Below are 21,525 nucleotides of genomic sequence, written 5' to 3'. Positions count from 1 at the left end.
AGGAAGGATGAAAAAGAAGACTTAGCACTTCCAAAGTATTTATTTTCTGAAGTATTGTACAAAGATTCTATGTTGGTGCCTGGAAACCTTTAACCTCTTGGAAGACAAATGACAGCAGAGATATGGCTAATTCCCAGCCCCATACCTGCTAACAAGGAGCGGACAAGAGAGTTTCCAGTACTGGAGCTGCTACCTTAAAACCCCAATACCATCCTGCCCCCTGCTGCCCAGAAACCTCCCTGAGATGTAGGTCAAAATTCTTGGCCATAATGTAGCAAGGTGCGTGATGTGAGTGGTCAGGTAACAGGCTGATTAATGTGAAGGATCTGCATAGGAGGCCTGAGGTGCTCACAGCCAGTCTGTACATGGCAGGGGGAGCAGAAGGCTCAATTGTTTTAGTGTTCACTGGGGGAGAGAGCAGGAGAGAAAAAGGCCTGGTTTGTTCTGGAATTGGGTGGGTCAGAGACCCAGTGGCTGAAGAGAGGCCTTGTGAAAAGCAAGTGACAAAGATCCTCCCATGTGAGCAACCCCTTTGTCCTGGTCTCTTGCCCATTTATTAAATGGACCAAAAAAAAGCACTGACAGCTCCCTTACACATCCAGTCACAGTTTAATCAATTCAGAGGACAGATGCAGCAACTCTTCAGGGAAACTACATTAGCTCTACATAATAGTGCTGCATGCATCTCAGTGTTTCCAGCCGGGAAAGTTGGGACCCTGCCAGGTACTGGGGGGCACTGTTTTGATTCACCTTTTTCTCAAGAGCAAGTAGAACAAAAGCTTGATCTCTTCACCTTCATTTCCTACTGCTCTTCTGCTTTGTTTGTATATAACCTGAAGTACTTCACCATGATTTTGCCTTGACTGCATCTCCTTTACCAGTTAGGGAGTGCACCCCACCTACATTTTTCCAGTAGAGTCAATGGCACTGTTTTGTGAGCAAGGGTTCACTTTGTGAGTCTGTCTTTTCCAGATCAGTCTGGAATCTCCTGAAGCATGTTTCAAAGGTAAAATTAGTTCAGATACTGCTCTGGCATGAAAAAGGACAAGGTTATCACTTTTAAAAAGGCTATTTTAATTCTTATTTTGAGAAAAAACCTATGCTCAAGTTTTCATGGCAGTTCTCAGCTTTGGATTCCTACAGTCAGTGGCACCAGCAGTATTTCCCAGTTTAAGATCCATTTCCAGGCCCCCAAAGTCACTTGAAGGGCTGAATTAGTACCATGTAAAGCAGAAATGAACTTTCTAATTCTGAAATGACATTTTAATTATTTTGCATAAAGCCCATGGGGCGTATCTGGTAGGAGCAGGGTAGACTAAATGCCAGTCATTTTGGTTCTGTTTCCTACATTAATGCCTCTTTATTATTTTCTTTAGTCTTTTGCACATTATTTTACAAAAGACACTGTTGAAGCCTGAAGTCACTGACAGTACATTTATTTTGATTTGAGGAGCAACAAACATACTCTTAGTTCCTAGTTTGGTTGAAAATAAGATATTCAGCAACATTGTGAACCAGAGCTAAACCCTATACTCCATACTCAACAAAAATTCCATTGAAACAGGTGGGAGTTTCACTGGAATAGATAGTGCAAGGACTGTAGAGCTCTGCTGTTAGCCCAGGCATACAGAAGGCTTGTTACCAAGTGAAACAGGCTGCCAGGATGTGTTCTTTATGGTACAGATTAAGGCCCCAGTCCTGCAACAGTTCTGCATGACCAGACACTCCTGGTTGTACAAGGACTTACCATAGTTAGTAGGTGTCTGCATGGATGTAATGGTCCACGTGCATGGATCCAAATGCATGATCAGAGACTATATACATCTACTGGAACATCTTCCCTTAAAGATCAGACAGTAGATTTTATTGCTATACAAAAGCCCTTTTCTAATTGTGCCCTGAACCATACAGGTTCACATGCACACTATTTTCAAGTAACTGCTTTAGTAGGGCATAGTGTTCAGAGTCTCATCTGTCCAGATGTTTGGATGTTAGCCAGAAGCATCACCTTTAAGGTTAACTGCCAGGGCAGTGGCTGCCCAGCCAAAAACCAGAACTGAGAGTGAGGACTCCATTATGTTCAGAGCAGAAGCACCAGGTGCACACGTTTAGCGTTAGCAAATGGGCATAGGGAGCAAGGCAAATTCTGACATCAGCTTCAACAGAGGCAGGGTTTCATTCCCCATCTCTTACAGCAATAGTTTTGCTTAACCATAGTTAGAAAAGGAAGATACTAATGCTCTGTTTTTGTGACTCTCTTGTTTAAACATTTGTGGCCTTACGTTCCTTTTGTTTTCAGCAGGGTAAAAAGGCATGCATTATTTTATGAAAAAGATAGAGATGCTTTTGAAATCATGTTTGAAATAAGTAATTCAGCCAATGTTGGTAATTAATTGCAGCACACAAGTTCATGAATTCAAAGGATATTTTAGGATACTAGCAATGCTTGTCAAAAATGCCCATTTCTCTATAAGTTGAGATCAACTTGAAAAAATAAAGTATTTTTTTAATACTTCTACAACATGTGTGGGTAGAGTAGTAATTTTTTTGTACTCATGCAAGCACATCCTAAATATCTCTGAAGCACAACACAGGAAATACTTTGAGAACTTGTCATGGGTTAATTAAGTCACTTGTGCCCTGCCACGTACACTAAACTGAGGCTGCTTAAAACTGACCACTTGCCTGGAGTGAAACGGTTTTGATTCTAAAGAAAACATCATTAGTTATATTTGATAATATCTTCAACTACAATCACTAGTTAAAATTTAAATCTTTAGTGCATAATGATGCAATAGAACTGAGGCACCACAAATAGTTTGTGCAGGCACTTTGCCTTCTGATTTCCACACTACAGCACAAACTGCTACACACAGCCTGGACAGCCACAAGCTACACCCCACTTCGGCACTTGGGAAAAATAGGCCCATTCAGGTCTGCAAGTCTCCTCTTCCTCACTAAAAAGAAAAAGACAAAAAGACATGAGTCAGTCAAAGCAACTACAGCACCTGTGGACAGCAGAGGTACCTAAAGAACTGAAACTCATGCAAGGAAAGAACTTGGGATTTTTCCCCTGATTTAAAGGGAACGTCACATCATTTAGTCTGACTTCGTCTGTCAGATGTTATTCTTGTTGATCTCAGTTATAAAGCTTATATTCTAAAAAGGCATTGCCTGGCTCAATACAAGGGCTTGGGGGTAGGATGTTTGCTGCTACTGCTGGGAGTCTCCACTGCATTCCTAGTACTGCTGAAAATAGGTGCTTCATTTCTGATTTGAAAATGTCTGGCTTTAAGTTCCAGTCATACGTTTGGATTTTCAAACTATCCTGGCATCTTCTGTGACAACGGAAAACTTCAATTTTTGTCTTTATCAGTTTAAAAATCTAGGCCACTTAAAATGAGCTCAAAGATTAAAATAAGTAATTATTCTGGGTTTCTGCTGGAGATGAAACATTATTCATGGAGTTCAATAGGAGCTGCTAGATATCACATCTCATGGCTTCTCTCAACCTGTTGGCGATAGATCCACAGCAGCTGGTGGATGCCTGTAACTATATAGAGAGCAAGGCTTCTCATCGGGCTCTGACCTTTTATAGTTGTTAAGAGGCCTTTCTACCTCTGGAAACAGACTCCTGCAAGAATAATTCTTTCCGAATTGAACCCCAAGCTGCATCTTTCTGCTTTCCTTCATATACTCTCATGACCTTCTTCACCAGATGGGCCAGACAATTTGGGGATGGGACTAGTAGGGGGCAGGGCCCACTGCAGAATCCAGGCCCCAGGTACCTCACTGGACATGGCTGTCAGGAACAAGAGAGTAAACAAGGGCTGTGCCAACACCGCATCGCTTGCCATGCAGCCACTTGCATCATTTCCACCATTGCCTCAACCAGCCCTGCTTACCCCACTGCTACTGCCAGCCTTGCCTCAGCTGCTGCTTGCCTCATCGCTTCCTCTGGCCCTGTGGATCTGGCCTGCAAAGAGCCCAATGGTCTGGATCCAGCATGGACATGGGGTAAGTTTGACACACCTGCTCTAGTGAATATTTTCAGTAAATATTTCCACGGAAGAGAACATAACATATTTGACCAAGGAAAAGAAAAAGTAGGTAGGAGAAGAACACAGAAATTAGCTCACAGGTGGAATGGAAGAGACTCTAACAAGCTGGCTAGATAAAGTATTGTAAAGGATGAAAGTGACTGCTGCTGAGTCGAGAAGAGCAAAATGGAAGCTAGAGAAATGAGTAAAACCAAGTTTGTGTAGAACCTGGTAGTGGAGCACAGAGAGCTATTGCCAGTAGGAAAAAAAAACAAAACTATCTATACTTATACATCTTCCAGGTGCAGAGCTGAGAAGTTATGCCAGAGGCCATCAGATCGATGTAAACGAGCTGCAAACAAGAATCAAATCAGACACCTTCTGTGCTGGTCTCATCATCCAAGAGGCAGACAAGGTTACTGACTCATGAACCCAAAGAAGCAGGAGTAGAGATATACAAAACCTTGCAACTTATACATGAAAAATATTGTGGATTGCTTTGTTGCGACAAAAGGAAAGCAGCAAATATTCCAAAGCTTGTCAAAACCAGTTCTGATCCAGGCATTAGTCAATTGTGGATGTCCTTTTAATCCAAAGAGCCCATCCTTTGACATGAAGTGCATAAACATCAAGGGGCTACACAGTTCTGTATGAGCACTTAAGTATAACTTTACACACGTGTTTGTTGATATTAACAGGACAGCTGGAGTGTGCATAAATGTAAGTATGTACTTAAGTGCAGAGTTACAGCCCCAGTTTGCAAGTTCTTTGGGAAAAAAAGAATGTCAGAGTCTACAAGAGCACTGGATTGGTTGAAGATCAGTTGGAACAATTGTTTTATTGACTGGCCTAACATTCCCAGTAACTTAAAAGTGCAAACACAAAATAATATGCTGATAGCTGTATGAAAGAGAGAGCAGCCAGCTAGGACATACTGATTTTTAGAACTGTATGCTTTACTGCCAAGTACTCAAGACAGACATTCGTGTATTCCATCATTTCCTGGGCACCACAACAATGTGGGGGAGGTGCAATTATACTTTAGAAAATAATTTGACCTTTTATATAGATACCAGCAGACCAAATTCATTCAAAGCAACAAGCCAAACCAGATTCCCTGTTTTTCACCCCAGTTACAGCTGGGATTAATCTGATGCATGTGGGAAGTGCCTGGAAATATCTATGTCTCTAACCATGAAGTTCACTGCCTCCAAATACCATTAGAAAACCTTTCAGAACCAGGTATCCTCGCAGTCAATAGTGCATTCCTTTTGGATCTGAAAACCTGACTTGCCCCAAATCCTATTTGACCCCATCCAACAAGTCCCATTGAGTTAGTGGAACTGCAGTAGGAGTCAGATCCCTCTCACCCTGAGAAAGGATCCAAGTGATCAGCCCCAGAGTGAGCAAGGACTTGATTCAAATGTAGTTCCTTCGTACTTCAAGCAAATTTTGATTTGAATTATAACATTTTCATAAACTATGACCAAAAACATCACCCAGGCCATGAAGGGAAAACATACACCAGCTACATTTCAAAGCAGATTGGAAAGCTACTGATAAGTGCACTGCTGAGGACCAGTGAGATGCAGGAAGAAAGGAATAATTCAAAGTGGGCTCACAAGGGAGACTCACCAAGGTCATTATTGTTCATCATGGCGTTGGCGGCACGAAGCCGGGGTCCTTGCTGTGTAAAATGATACCCAAACTTCAAAAGGGAAGTGTTTTTTTCAAGCATGTTTGCAATTTCCATTTCCACCTTGTTACCTAGTGGCTGGCTCTTTGATGAAAGAAAATACAAAATTAGCTTAGAACTTGTTCTAACTTTGGTCTTTAATTCACTAACTGCCTTTTATTTGTTTTGTAAATTCCCTTTGAGGATTAGAACTGAGAGATCAGATCTCTCTCCAATCTCTGAGTTCTAATCCTCAAAGGGAATTTACAAACCACTTTTCACTGACAAGCCTACAAACTTCATTTCATCATCTTACTGGATACAAAAAATCATGGACTAAATATAGACATTGGGACTTATGACATATGCCTAACATCCGACTCCCCAGGTACCTCTCCACTATTTACCAGCTATGTTCATTCCCCTTTCCCACCCCCCACCCTCGCCAACCTGTCTCTCTCACCCACTGGCTCCTCAATTTACATCTTCACTGACTGGCTTTCTTGCATGCAGACCAGCCTCTGGCTTCTTTGCTATTCCTTTCATCCAGGAAGAGCACACACCAACTGCAGATGCTTCCTCAGCCTGATGAAGGGGATTTGTACCTGAAAGCTTGCAAAGAATTTTTCTAACTATTTGAGCTCGTCTAGTAAAAGATACCAGATTTACCCAAAGAACCTTGTCTTCGCAGGAGTTTGAAGCATTTGACTCTGGGGATACATGGCCTTTCAGAACTTTTCTGTTCTAAGGAAGTCACGTAGCTTTCTCTGGAGAAAGGATAAGGCCTGGGTCTTCACCAGTGTGGAAATCCAACCTTTCAGCCTACGGTGGTTTGGCAGATATCAGGGCCTAGTGAATCCCTTTCTGTTAGCACAGCTGCAGAGGCCACACTACAAGAGGCTTCTCCAGAACAGGTTTTGCTATTTTTGATTTCCTTCCCTCAAGGTGTTCATAGCAAAGGAGAAGGAAGCCACATAAGCTGCAGCACAAAGTGTTGTTTGCAGTACCCTCTGCACTGTCCCACTTGGACTATGAGATGAACTCCATTAGCTGTGAGGAGCACTAGGCAGTTATCCTTTATGTGGGTTAGATACTTGACAAGCACGTTAAACATACCCTTCCTTATCACCCCCAACAAGTTGTTTTCCAGTTAGAGTGACTGGCAGGAAAACCTTAGATGAGTCGGTCATATTTTCCACTACAGGACCCCCGTACCACCCAGGACATGGTTTTGTCTAACAGTTCAATACTGCCTTGGTTTTACCTGGTTGTCAATTCTGAGCTCTATCAGTGAAGTATTGTGCTGAAGTGCTTCAACAAGGGCAAGGATGCCTGAGCCAGAAATGAAGTTGGATTCCACATTCAAGCTCTTTAATACGCCGTTGGCTTTTAGCATGTCTGCCAGAGCCTGCCACCAAGAGGAAAGAAGCAGTGTTTGATCATGCCTTGTGAGGGATGGCCCCACAGTCTGGGGATTTGGGACAGCAAGGGTCAGTCCCCAGCTCCTCTGTACCTTTCTGGTGTCACTCGATCTCCATCTGTGTCTCATTAAGGAACACTGAACCAAAAGGCACCTCTCTTGGGCCAGACACCAGTCCCTGCATTCACAAAAGCTGAGGATGGACCATGCCCAGCATAGTCCTGTGGCATCCTGGAAGGGTGTGTTGTTGCTCCCCATACTGGCTGGGCCTTATCTTTGCACAGGGCGGGGTCCCAGTCTCAACCCTTTCCACAGTGGCCCACAAAACCATCTGCCTATGCACACCGCCCACAGCCCCAGGACCAGGGAGATGCCTAGTCAGCAAGGTAAAAGCACAACTGGTTGCCCCTCCAGCTCCCTGCATTGCAGTATACACAGATGCCCATCACACTTGGGCAGCAGAGAGTCCTGTACAATGCACCTGACACCACTGGGTTTTCTCACCACATAAAGGCACCCAAAATAGGCACCTGAAACAAACACACACTTACAGTGTTAAAGTATCCAGAGGGACCCTGCTGTGCTAAGTGCTCCAAAAATGTGCAGAAGTGACTGTACCCACCCCATAGCTGACAATCTGAATTCCTCTGCCATTGTTTTAACTGCTTCATTGTCAAGCAAAGGACAACACCTCATTTCCTGAAGCTCAAAGTCAGTCTTTATTTACTAAAGCTTGGGGCAGTCTATCTCTTGGGGAATGGGAGGCCACACCAGCCACATTATGGGGAGGGGTCTGTGCCTTGAAGGCCGTGTCCCTGATGAGCTATGTAAGCACAACAGCAAGAACTGCAAGGCCAAAGGGCCCTGGCAGTGGAGGGGAAAGAAGCTTCAGTTGGATTAAGCTGGAAAAAAAGCTGGATCCCAGAGACTGATGGCAAGTAGGCCTAGCGAAGGGCCAGTGCTGGGAAAGGCCCAGAAGAGCAGGCTTGGTGAAAGACTTGTGCTGAAAGGAACCCAGCAAAGACTAACTAAGTTTTGAGCACCCTGCAGCGGTAGGGGGAGCAGAGAGACAGCAATTAGTGAACTCCTTGGGAGTGTGTGGACTGTCTTGGGTGAGTGCCTTGGAGCCCTTTGGAGGGAGGACCAGGAAGAAGACAGGACCAAGTGAGGCCCAGGGACCCTGTGCTGTAACAGACTCCCACAGTGACTGCTCTCTGACCAGACTGAGGGGCGATGCCAAACACCACCACCCAGGCATGGCAGGTGAGTAGGCAGGTGTGACCTGACCCCTAGGTGTCAGTAGGGAATCCTAGGGACACAATCCCCACATGGTTACACGGCGTGTCCTCTACCTTCTTCCATGGGTCTCTGCTCTTGCTTCCCCAGTGTTTGCCTAAAATGCTTCCCATCAGAGCCTCAATCACAGTCTCAGGCAAATCTTGCTTTGTGCATTTGCCCTGACTATTAAAGACTCCTTTGCATTACCACACCTTGAAATGTTATACACTGCCCCCAGCCCCTACACCTTACTCAGATGACTTCATATATCACAATGCACTTCTATAAACAGCTGTTGTAATTCACCCCTTAGTTTCACCGTCTACCCTCTCCAGTGATACTCCCTACACTGTATGCAGCATAAAATTCCTTCCCATTGTGCTAATGTGTAAGGACCCAGCACATTACAATATATACTTCTAGAAGATGACAGAGCTGGAGGGTTAGCTGTAAAGGGAATACATGGCCTCATGTTTTCCTGCTTCTTTATCAAGTAAAGACCTAAGATTTTTCAGCATTTTTAAATGTTAGAAACTCAGATCTTGCCTGTGAAGCCACATTTACAAACTTAGATCTTGCCTGTGATTTTGCCTGGATGGCTCTTCAGAACAATTTAAGAACTTGCAGGATTATGAGATCATACATGACAAATGACTGAGATTGTGCAATTGGAAAGGGAAGATATTTAAATTTAAAGTTATTTAGGTTTTTCACTTGCTTTTGTCAATACCTGCTAAATTCAAATGCCTGGAGACATGGGAGAAAATGATGTCCTTGTGAAGGATATAACACTTCCTCTGCCCCAGCAGAGAGCTGAGAAAGTGCCTCTGGGATTTGCAAATATTTTGATATTCCAAAGGTACAGAATATTCAGATTAAAAATAAACAAACACCTTTCGCATTCTCAATAAAATGTAAAGGACCAATAAGCAAGTCGTTACAGGTCACTTTAAAAGAAATGCAAAGTCAGACAACAATACCATGAACAAATTTCCTACAAATGTCCACCCATCCTCTAATAGTATGGCATCGTACTTACCAAAGCAACAGGATCATTGCTCCTTGTGCCTACTATGCTAAACTTATGTACATAGGTGTTAGTCTTGAGTGCTTTTGCATAGGCTTTCAAAGTGGGTATAGGAATATTCTGTGGAAATAAATTCAGAAAAATGATGTTGTGCCACCATGACCATTCAGATTCCCGGTACATAATATACACAAAATGTCAGATATAGAGGTGTTCAACAGACATCATCTAGCAAGCTCTCTTTAGAGATGAAAGTATCACATCTGTAAAGTCACCTGGACACAAAGCTCAGAGACCTGAGAAAGGGTACTGCATACTCAAAGCTTGTCTATATCCCACCCAACTAAACAGTTGGTTCAATAAACGATATCACCCACAAAAATCCTTGCCTTTAGACAAAATCAGATACCTCAGGAAGAGACTGTAAAATAGAAACTATAAATCACAGAATTACAACATTCGACCAGTGGCCAGCACATCCTAACAAGCATGGGAGCATTTAAATTCTCACCCTCGGTTAGCTAGAGACTCACAACCTGGATATAAGCAAGTTACATCTCTGCATTTTTAATTTCCCTATCTACAAGACAGGAATAACACAACTTGCCTGTTCACCTCTCATGGTTGTTGAAGGCATTTAACTAGTTCATGTCAGCAGGCAATACTGAGCATGTCAAGTGCTGCAATTCTGCCTGTTCATTGTACAGGCAGTTTTCAAGTCACAGCTGATCCACCACGTAGATCTGCACATCCAAGGATCCCTTGGCAGAATCAAGGCCTGACTTGGATTTGCAGAGCTGTTCTTGGGAGGTATAGAGTATCCTCAACTCTGGCCTGAGCACCTCAAAGAATAAGGCCCACTTTCCTCCCTCAGTCACTTTTAACTTTATTAATTAAATGCCTCTTAAAGTAAAAACTTTCCATCTTTTTTTTCAACCCAGTAAGTAATTATTGAGAAGAGCGTGATTTAAAACAAAAAAAACAAAAACAAAACATTTCCCCATTCTGAGTTCTCACAGGGTAAAAATAGTCTTTTCTTGCATTAAGTATTTAAAAACCCATTTCAGATTCAGATATTTCAAGTGATTCTAAAAAATTAAGTTTACCGTATCCATGGTCTCAAATGAGGATAGCTTACAGATATCCATTGGCTTTAAAACAACCATTGTTAATGCTATTTTGAGAGTAAATCAGAGCAGGGGAAGTGTCTGATCTTCTTTGGTCCATGCTAAACAAAGCAGCTCTCAAGATCTAATGGGTCTGATTTTTTTGGCAAGTGCCAAGCGTTTGCTCTCAATTGCTGCATCCAGACATGCGTGGACATTTGGTTCCCTAGGGACAAGTAGCAGCGGTGCACCCTGTGCTGCCACTAGTTGTCCTTAGGGACCATTTGTGCCATGCGTGCTCTGGCACACGGCAAGTTACTCCAAGTGGGACAGGGAAAACTTGGGTCAGCACTGGGCTGGCAGCTTTACTGGGATCCTGGGGGCCTCCTGGAGATGTAGCCATGTTGCTCCTGCTGTGTGGAGCCTGGCCAGCAGCGAAGTGCAGCTCCAACCAGCCAGGCTCCAGCTTTGGGCAGCACTTGCTGCTGCCGCATGTGCCACTCCACCCTTTTTTCCCATGTTTTTTTTTGACCCCTGAATATCTAGGGGTCAAAAAAACTCTCAGCACTGCGTAGCTGCGGTGCCACATACCACACAGCTGCACTCATTTGGATGCAGTCAATAATTATAGCTCCTTTCAGATATCTCATACTGTCCCTTAAAAGTCACTAGTAACATTGGAAAATGTAGGCCTGTGATTATGGAAATTCAAAAAATGGTTGAATATACACAGGTAACTGGGTGTATATATATATTTTTTTTTAAGGTCTGCACACTTGCAGTTAAAGGTATCGATACTGATAATTGTGCAGATAGTAACTACGTTACATGCACAAGCACACGCACGCACACACACATACACACACACACACACGTCTTATAGATTGGAGACAAGATAGGAAAGGAGCTGAACCTCTTCTTGTTCAGCCAGTGTGAATGAACCTGAAGTTGTATGCACATATGTGCACACTGAGGTGGTCTGCAAAGTTGCATTCGTGCCCCGATTTGCTTCTTTATGTTGCATAAGAGAAATGAAAAAAAGTTTTTGAGAAACAGCTGGCAGTTTTCCTTTTGTTTGTACATGAGAAAAGTCTCAGGAACATATTTTCTCCCAGACCTTGTCAAAACTTTCTCTTCTACCTTGGCCAATTTAGCAAGAAACCTAAGAGAACAGGGACAATTTCTCTGCCTTTGCAGGTCCCCTTTAAACAGAAAAGCCTATCAGTTTAGATTTTATATAGGTAAAACTGGTAACGCAGCAGTGCAGTTTCTAGCAGCAGCATTGTCTGTGTAAAGTACAGCAGGAAGGAGCATGGACCTTAATATTATTAAGGTTGACTTCCTCGAGTTCAGGATCATTGTTCTTTATTCGTTCCAAAGTTTCTTCAACATCTGTTGAATTTGGTTCTTCATCAGGAACTGGTTTGTATTGAGTGGGCTTAATCACACCTGCAATTATAAAGGAACATTTTAAGAAAGAAAAAAACCCACATACAAATGGTCAGGAAGAAGGACATTGTCTCTAGGACAGTATCAGTGCTAGTGGCTATTTTTTCCTCTCTTTAAAGACATTTGGAAAGGGGGAACCTGTCAGGTTCCTGAAAGTTCTAAAAAAGGACATGGAGGAATATGCTGGAGGAACTGCCAGGAAAAACCTCTGCCAACCCTGACTCAGGGGAAACTCTATACTATGGAACACTCCCAGGGCCAGGAGAGACAAAGATGTCACAACCTTGAGCAATGTCTGGCAAGGTAGGAAGGCCTTGGACTGCCTTATGTCACCCTTGTCTGTTTTCCTTTTAACCTGTTGAGGAAGTAACTGTGGAGGGATCTTCTTCATTTATTTATAGACATGAGGCCCTTGAAAGCTTAGGCGTGCTGGGAGATGAAGTGTGATAGGACATCATTGTAAATGTCAACCTAAGTGCAGATGTGGACAACAGAGAGATTCATCCGTAAAAGTGCAACCCAAATTAGACAGTGACATTGACATTAGACAAAAGTTGAAGCAGTAAACAGGGAGTTTGCCTAGGGAATTCACCTGAGATGACAGTGAGGAAGCAGGAGACTCTGTGTGTCTGTGAGTGTGTGCAAGGGCCCTAGTGCAGGTGTGGTGTGCAGGTTCTTGTGGTGTCTTTTTTTCCCCCATTCCCTCTCCCACCTGCCACCTCATTTTTTTTTCTTCTTACAGCATAGGTGTTCTCCAGGGAGCAAAGGAGGCAGAAATGGAGTCTGGGTCAGCTGCTGTGACCTACATGTGATGTGCCATGTTTGTGTTCCTCCTCCCAGAGGATCAGGAACACTTCATCTGCATCAAGTGTAAGCTGGTGTCTGCCCTGGAGGAAAAGATTCAAAGGTTGGAGGCATGGGTATCCATACTGCATTGCATCAGGGACCAGGAAAATTATTTGGATAAGAGTTATGAGAAGAAGATACTGGGGTGGCCAAAGGGCAATGAGGAGAAGTGGCAGCACATGACTACATAAAATAGGAGGATCCCCAGAATTGAAGAGCAGTGGATTGAAGTCAGCACTCAAAGCTTACAGGCACTCTGTGGTAGAACTGAGAAAGAGGCAGAGGAGAGGACATCTGAAAGCATGCGGCAAAGTAGGCAGCAACCTAGAGAGCAGGAACTGCAAGTCCCCAAGGACAGGGGCTCCAGGACCACTGTATTAAGGCAGAGAACAGTGGTGGTGGTTATTGATTCCCATCTGCAGGGGACAGAGGCACTGATTTGTTGTCCAGATTTGGGGTTGAGGGAGGTTTGCTGCCTGCCTGGAGCCCAAATTCAGGACACTGCAGATAGCATCCATACATATGCTTTTGGAGGGAGGGATGTGCTTTAATTAGAGTGGCTCTTGGGGATGTGGCTCTCAGGAATGTTTTAATTAGAGCAGCTTTTGAGAGCCACTTTAATTAAAGCACACGCTGGATATTGAGTACTCAGCATCCCATGTTTCAAAATGGCAGCTGGGGCGCTTTAACTAAAGCTTGACAAGCCATTTTGAAATGTGGGGATGCTGAGTACCTTAGATGCTGCAGCATGCTGGAGTGTTCTGATTAGAACAGTCCAGCAGGCTTAATTAATTTATTAAAACACACTGGAGCTCGTGTAAAAGTACCCAGAGAGACTGCCAAGGCTCATCCATCCTTCGAATCACATCCCCTTCCTGCTCATCCATGTAGGCACTAGCGATACTTCCAGGAATGACACTGAGCAGATTGAGGCTCTTGGCAGTAGGGTTAGGGGGCTTGGAGTATTAAGGAGTTACTTCCCATGGAAGACAAGGTCCAAGCAGAGATCACTGTATCCTGGCAGCGAATGCATGCCTGAGCAGCAAATGCATGGCTGAGATAGTGGTGTTGACATAAAGGCTTCGGCTTCTTTGACAATGGGTCGATATTCTTAGGAGGAGGACTGATATCAAGAGACGGGATCCATCTGATGAGAATGGGGAAGAGCATCTTTGTGCATCCTCTGGCCAGCCTAGTAAGGAGGGCTTTTAACTAGGTTCCACAGAATATGGTGATCAAAACTCTCCCACAGCACACAGTCCAGAGGGGAAAGGACTGGAAGAAGTAACTCAACTCTTGGAAAGGGCCAGAGCACCACAGGACTGCAACTGGCACAAAATGGAAATGAGTAGGTCAAAATGCAAAATACGTCTGATGCATGTATACAAATGTGAGAATATGGGGATCTTCTAAGGAGCTTCTAAAATGCGTCAAATATAAAAGGAAAGCATACAGGGAATGGAAGAATGAGCAGGTCACCAAAGAAGCATACCAGGAAATAGCAAGAACCTGCACAGACAAAACAAGGAAGGCAAAAATAAAGGATGGGCTGTACCTAGCAAAGGAAGTTAAGAACAAGAAAAGTATGTTGGCCAGAAAAGGAGGACCAAGGAAGCTGTGCGTTCCTCTTGCTAACAAGGCAAGGGGAACTCCTAACAGAAAATGCAAAGGAGGTGGAGCTACTCAAGAGCTACTTTGCCTCACACTTCACAAAAACATTAAGCTGCTGTCAGGCACATAAGTATTATCTGGATAAGGAAAGGGGTAAGTTGAGGGAAGAGATAACAAAAGAGACCGAGAGATTTTGTTGGGTCTGAATGGTTTCAAGTCAGCAAGGCTGGAAGGACTTCATCTTAAGGTACTGAAAGAACTGTCAGAGGAAATCTTCACGAAGTTGTGGGAGATGGGTCAGGTAACAGTACTGGAAAAGGGCCAACATAGTGCCCCTCTTTAAAAAAAGGCAAAAAGGAGAGAACATGGGGAACTACAGACTGGTTCACCCCACCTCAGTACCTGGGAATTTACTGGAGCAAATCCTAAGGAAGGCCATTTGTAAGGAGGAAAGACTTATCAACAAGCAGCCAGCATGGATTTATGCAAAACAAATCATGGCAAACTTGATCTTCTTTGACAAATTAACTACTTTGGTGGATGAAGGGAATGCTGTGGATATAGTGTATCTGGACTTGAGAGTTTTTTGACAAGGTCCTGCATAACCGTCTCATATACAAATTGGAGAAATGTGAGCTGGACGCTGTAACAGAGAGCCTGGGTCTCCCTGTTTCTTTAAGAAAAGAAGCAGCCTAGCCAGGGAACAATGCAGGGCACCACAGCTGTAGGCCACCAGGGCAATAGGCTAATGGGGTAATTAGCAGGCACCTGCAGGCAGTCAGCTGACCAGATGTAGGCAGGGCCCTGGGAACATATAAGCTGAAGGCTGGGGTTGGCAAGGGAGGCTCTCCTTAGCAGCCACAGGAGTAGGAGCTCCTACCCAGGAAAGCCACCCAGAGATGTTGGGCCAATCGCTTCACTGCCTGCAGGAACAGTAGGGCTCAGGGAGCTCATCAGGAACCCAGGATGCTGTGTTAGGAAGGGGCTGAAGGCTTGTGTTTGTTGTGTTTATACTGGCAGTTTGGGTGGGGACAGTAAGGGAGATTTAAGGAGATCCTATTAGTGCCTGATAGGCATGCAATAGCTTTGAGGCCTACCAGGGGCAGGCTTAAGCTGTTATTGAGCTCAGAGTGGGCAGAGAGTGCAAGGCAGCAGTGAGACGGGCCACGGCCCTGAAGCCAGAGGGACACAGACACACAGGGGCCTGGCAGCAACCCCATAAGACAAGAAGGAGCTAGTGCTTCAGAGCCCGGTCCAATTCAGTGGGCCCAGGCTAGAAGGCTTAGAGAGATTAAAGGGGCAGAGGCTGAAGAGGCTGAAGCCCTGACAGAGGGAACAATGGTACAGTAACACTTGTGAGGCATGGGGTGTGATGTAGGGAAAGATTTGGAGTCATTCAATTAGCCCTTAAGGCTTTGGGTGCCTTGCCAGGCACAGTCTACTACAGAGGCCCAGCGAGGGGCCTGGGACTATAAAAACCCAGCAAGGGGCCGAGGATCAGTGAGGACTAGTAGGGTGCTGGGGACCTTAGCAGGGGTTCAGTGGAACTGAGGCCATGCAAAGGTCCATGGGCAGCCTCTCAATTTATCATCATTCCATCAAGGCGTGGCAGGTGAGATAGGAAGGCACCCAAGGGGCAGAGCAGAGAATGGTCAGAGAGCCTTCAGGGGGCATCACAGCCACCCCTGCGGCCCCAATGTGTTACAAACACAACTACTATAAGGTGGATAGATAATTGGCTCAATAGCTCGAAGTAAAGGGTAGTCAGAATTGAAGGAAGTTTTAAGTAGAGTGCTATAGGGTCTGTCCTAGGCCCAGAGCTGTTCAATGTCTTTATTAATGATTTGGATGCTGGCATAAAAAGCTTCTTGAACAAGTGTGCAGACAATACAAAGCTGGGAAGGACTGTGAACATGTTGGAGGATGTCAATTCAAAAGAATCTTGACAGATTGGAAAGTTGTGCTAGAGCTGGAGGATGCAGTTTGATGCCGACAACTATAATCTGCTACAACTCAGGGAAAAATAATCAAAACCACAAATATAATATGGGTGACACCTGGCTGGATGGAACCTGCATGGTAAAGGACTTGGTAGACCACTGACTGCAGTGTGATGCCACTACACGAAAGATGAATGTGCTTTTGGGATGTAGGACATTAGGTGCAAGACACGGAAGGTGATAGTGTCTTTGTATTTGGCATTAGTTAGACCTCAACTGGCATACTGTGTGGAGTTCTGGGCTCCACATTTCAAAAAGGATGCGGAAAAGTTAGAGATGGTCCAGAGGCAGGTAACAAAGATGATAAAGGGTTTGGAAAGCAAGTCCTATGAAGATGCTGAGGGGCTTGGGTATATTCAGCTTCTGGAAAAGGTGCCTAAGAAGGGGACATGAAAGCAGTTTTCAAATACTTGAAGGACTGCTATAAAGAAGAGGGAAAGTGCCTTTTCTTTCTTGCTGCAGAAAGCAGGATGCAGAACAGTGTCTTGGAGTTGTATCAAAGTAAGTTTAGATTAGATATCCAGAAAAAGTCTTCACTGTTAGAATAGTGAGGCAATGGAATAGACTCTCCATCACTAGAGGTTCAAGAAGAGGTTGGACAGCCACTGGTCAAGGATGATGTAGGCATACTATGCCTGTGTTCTACTATAGGTATTTCCATGCTTCTGGGTTTTGCTTGTTACCCATGCCCTCCCTTTCTGCTACATGTTGCAGGTTGTTTTTCAGCCTGCTTCAGAGGTATTTGGGTGTTGGCTACAGCCACGGCTGGGGACTTTGACTAGGGTGTGCCAATACTCCTGCTGGCACCAGAAGTGGAGGTTCCTGGCTAGAGGGTCTTGCCCCTCCACTTGGGGTCAGACCAATCACCATATTTGGGGTCAGGAGGGAATTTTACCCCATGGTCAGACTAGTATGGACTGTGGGGGGTTTGTGTTCCTTTGTAGCAGGGGTGTGGGCCTCTACCCGAGATCTCTTCAGCATATACTGACAACATTTCACAGAAGCAGGACATTGGCTGCTGTGGTTCTCCTGCTTTACCTGTGGCAGGTTAAGGCCTGTGTTGTGTCAGGGTTGATGGTAGTTTTACGTAGAGTTCAGATTATGGACCGTATAGGTTGGTTTGGATAGGGTTGATCCTGCCTCAGGCAGGGGTTGGACTAAATCAGTGTTTCCCAACCTTTTCCAAGGCACACTTACATTAACAAAAATTTTCCACAGCACACCTGTTAAGGCATTCTCCATCCTCATACCTACTGTGGCTTATTACCATGGTAAAATTCCACAGCACACCTATTAATTTCTGATGGCACACTTTTGTGCCGCGGCACACTGGTTGGGAAACACTGGACTAAATGATCTTCAGAGCTCCCTTCTAGCCCTACTTCTCTATGATTCTATGATGCATGGCAGTGTCATGCCTACATGAAAAAATTGGCAGATGATCAGCAACCCAACCATGGCTATTGTTCATGGAAAAATTTTCATGAGGTAGGCTAGGGCATATGCTTGCAGAGTGTCCTTTATTCTGTGTATCACTTAAGCGCAAGATTTCTTTTTTGGGTTTTTTTGGATTTAAAAAAAACCCATTTACCGTATTTACTCAAATACAAAATGATACCCCCCCCAATCACTACGGGGGGAAAACGTTAATCTTATATACAATGAAACCTCCTTAAATACATTATTTATCATTCATTTATGCCAGAAACAGCATTTGCTCAGCAATGGAAACCAACTATGAAGTTGATTGAAAGCAGCCAACACTGAACATGACTTTAAAACACTTGGCCCATATTGGGCAAACATACTGATGGGAACCTCCTACAAGGAAAGATCAATGCAACTCATCCGAATAAAAAGTGTCTGAGTACCCATTGCATGTGGTCCACCTCAGCGCCAACTCTTTTTCAAGTTGTGGTGAGCCACTACACTGAATACATTTCAACTTTCCCTTCACTCCCAGAACTGAGCAGTGCCTGCATCTCCCATTTCCAATGATTCTTGTTTCTTTACCAGCCTCAAATGTCTGGCAAGCATCACCAAATAGGGCCCCAAACAGATTTGTCTTCCTTGTTGTAACAGTGGGAGGGTGACATATTCAAGGTAGACTTCCAATAATCAGATTCTTTACTTGAAATAATCAGATTCTTTACCTGGAAATTTATAACAAATTTATAAATTTTCCATATATAGAATCTAATTATTAAGGGGTCATATTATATGCACGGCCATCTTGTATTTGAGTAAATATAATACAATCTAAATGCCAGGAAATGTCCATTTGAAACCAAAGTTGTTTTAGGTTCAAAGTGAAACAAAATTCCCTGCTGAAATTTGCCAAATGGAAATTTGAAGGATGTATTACTTCATCTTTGTCTTTCAAGCTTCTCATTGACTTTTGAGCAAGGAAGCTTCTGTCCAAGTTCTAGAAGGAACTGTGCTGACCTCTACAATCACTTACAACACCATAATATCATCGGGGATGCTAGAGAGCAAAATAAACCCCCAGTTACTGGGTCAAAATGAAAACCTTCTGCTATCGCAGGTCTGGCAATAAGGGAGCTTACTGCATTTTCTCACAATTCATATATGAGTTTCATAATGATGAAAGCCAACTGAAAAAAGGTATTATTTTCAATTATTTACAATCAATAGCTACCAGCAGCTTTGAATCTTTCATCCAAATACTCCAGACCATTAAACAGCTGTAAATCATACTTACTATTCAGACCTTCTTTGTTAACTATAGTGCTGCTTCCAAGTGCCTCATAATACTGCTGGTTACTCATCAGTGTATGCATGCCAAGAATAGCTACATTAAAAAGAAAAGAGAACAAAAATGAGTTATTGCAACCCCTCTCCTGGGAAAAAGATGGATCCTGGCGCAAAGCCTCGCATCCATGACTGGATTTAAAATTCTATTTCAGCATTAAGTAATTTTCGTTTGTACATCGAAGAGCTAAGAAGACAGCACCTGTGCCCCTGTTCTGAGAATCAGACCCAGCTGACAATAGGTATTGATAGCACTGTGACCCTGTAACTAGCACATCCATCCCATTGCACGTTACATCAAGGTAGCACAAACTGTTTATGGAAAGGTACATGCATCAAGAAAGCGATCAGTATATCAATTCCAGAAAATATTAAATGGATAGTCAGCATGGGAATGGTTACCCAGTAACAAGAGTGGGATGGACAATCTAAGCTGTAGCCTGACATGAAAGTGAGAGGAAGAATAAACATCAGAAAACACAAGCATCCATGCTCCAAAGTAGCGAGCCTTGCAGAAACCAGGCTGTGTGCTTTCAACACCAGACGACAGCATGGAACACAGCACATTCAGCAGGAGAATGAGACATTCCCACCCAGTCAAGTACAGAACAACATACTCATCCTAAGTGTAGCAGCTTTTTGTTTCCATGCATTCTGTTTGTACCCCAAAAAGAAAACTAGAGGGACAGCTTGGAATTTCTCTTTGTGATTTAACATGTGGCAGTAGAAAACTGGATCGCAAAACCCTGATGAAGAGCTGATGTCCCTGTTGATTTACTCAAGGCAGAAACAAAAACAGTATAAACAGAATTAAAATGCAGCAAGAACAGAGAAACCAAATGTCAGATTTCACTCTAGTTTTCTGAATCAATGTACAAATGGAGACAGAGACATGCCCCTCTGAATTTGCCCATGTTTTCTAATTTTAGCAGTCCGAGAGTTAAATAAATACCACAAAGAAAACAGAGGCAACCAGCCAAACAAATATTTTATAGAAAAATCCTGCTGCTCAGAAAATCCATTTTGGGAAGAAAATGTCAAGGATTTAGAATGTTTATAAGATTTTATATTAAATGTTATAGATATGTGTATGAACACATGTATTCAGGATGGATACCTCACTAGAAATAAGAACACATCTTTACCTAAAATTAAAACAGATGTGGACCCTACAGCAAGGTCCCCAACCTGGTTATGTCTCTTGCCTCATTCCATGAGCTGCTCTTCTAAGCTCTCCCTGGCACCAGCAGCAGAGCTGATGAATCATCCCTGTTTTGCATGGTATTTTGGCCAGAGATCTGGAAATCTCAGGGTTCTTGATACAGACCAGATCCTGAGGACTCCAGCTCACAAAAATAATTTCACTATTGTGAGTAGCCTCATAGAGTTTATTGGGACTGCACACCTGGGTACAACTATAAGTGGCAAATGAGTATCCATAGAATTGGGATCTCCATGAATGTGACTTAGAGTTCTTCTGCTGGGACCAGATCTTGTATTTCCTGACAGGAAATACAAGAGGGATCCATCTGAAGGTTTCATTGTGCTGTGAAGTGCTTTTCATAACCAAAATACCTGCTCTGTTACATAGGAATAGCCACATTTCTATAAGTGCTGGGATAAATAACTGCTGACTTAGAACTACCAATATCCACAATTTAAATTCATTAGGACATTTAAATTCCTGATTCCACTTGCAAACTGGGTATATGGATGTCCTGTGACCTGATATGCAGGTGCAGATAATTACTGTTGTGAACTTGCATATGTCACTATGCTCCGGATTTGCACCTGCAAGCAGGGAAACTCCTGCTGCCTGGAGACCTGGACCTTCTCACATATTAAACCAGGGCACAACATAAAGAGCAGCATATCATCGTAAGTGAAGGGAGATTCCTACATGCTTGTGTTCCACTTTCTGTACAGAGGCAGCAGGAAGACAAATGACACAGGCCCAGAAGTAAGTTCCCCAAGATGTGGGCTATATAAGGAGAAGAGGAAAACAGGTGCGAAGGGACAGATAGGCTTGATTTATTTCTGGGAGAACGCCATTAATTATAATATCATTATTCTTTTTGATTATGAATTGATTTCTGTTAAGGAAAAGGCATTGTATAAAAGTTTATGATTATCTAAAAATATTAGGTCACAGAGGAATTGATAGAGACAAGGAATGTATAGCCTCAATAATCCAACAGCGTTTACCCCTCAAGTGACCCTAATGTACTAATGTATGCAGTGTGCTCTATATCCAGGCAGAAGTCATTTAACAATCTCTAGGAATGGAAATTTAGTTACTGT

General features: G+C 43.5%; 1 protein-coding gene across 5 annotated transcripts in view; it reads right to left on the bottom strand.

The window, feature by feature from the left end:
* Window positions 1-21: 21 nt before the first annotated feature.
* Window positions 22-21,525, bottom strand: part of TMOD1 (tropomodulin 1) — an 87,118-nt gene continuing 65,614 nt past the window's right edge. For 3 of the 5 annotated variants that reach the window (XM_090038994.1, XM_090038992.1, XM_090038993.1), the window contains exons 5-10: window positions 19,175-19,264; window positions 11,865-11,995; window positions 9,453-9,560; window positions 6,980-7,123; window positions 5,676-5,820; window positions 22-2,957 (exon numbers count right to left, since the gene is read on the bottom strand). In XM_090038994.1, coding sequence (XP_089895120.1) covers window positions 2,893-2,957; window positions 5,676-5,820; window positions 6,980-7,123; window positions 9,453-9,560; window positions 11,865-11,995; window positions 19,175-19,264 — 683 coding nt within the window. In that variant the 3' untranslated portion in view covers window positions 22-2,892. Of the gene's footprint in view, window positions 2,958-4,327; window positions 4,393-5,675; window positions 5,821-6,979; window positions 7,124-9,452; window positions 9,561-11,864; window positions 11,996-19,174; window positions 19,265-21,525 lie in introns of all 5 variants that reach the window. The other 2 variants (XM_090038995.1, XM_090038996.1) reach the window with 2 other exon arrangements.

This window comes from Crocodylus siamensis, chromosome 3, assembly GCF_052110815.1.
Source record: "Crocodylus siamensis isolate JL-2025a chromosome 3, ASM5211081v1, whole genome shotgun sequence".
In the NCBI taxonomy this organism is placed as follows: domain Eukaryota; kingdom Metazoa; phylum Chordata; order Crocodylia; family Crocodylidae; genus Crocodylus; species Crocodylus siamensis.
This window is presented reverse-complemented; position numbering and strand designations above follow the sequence as displayed.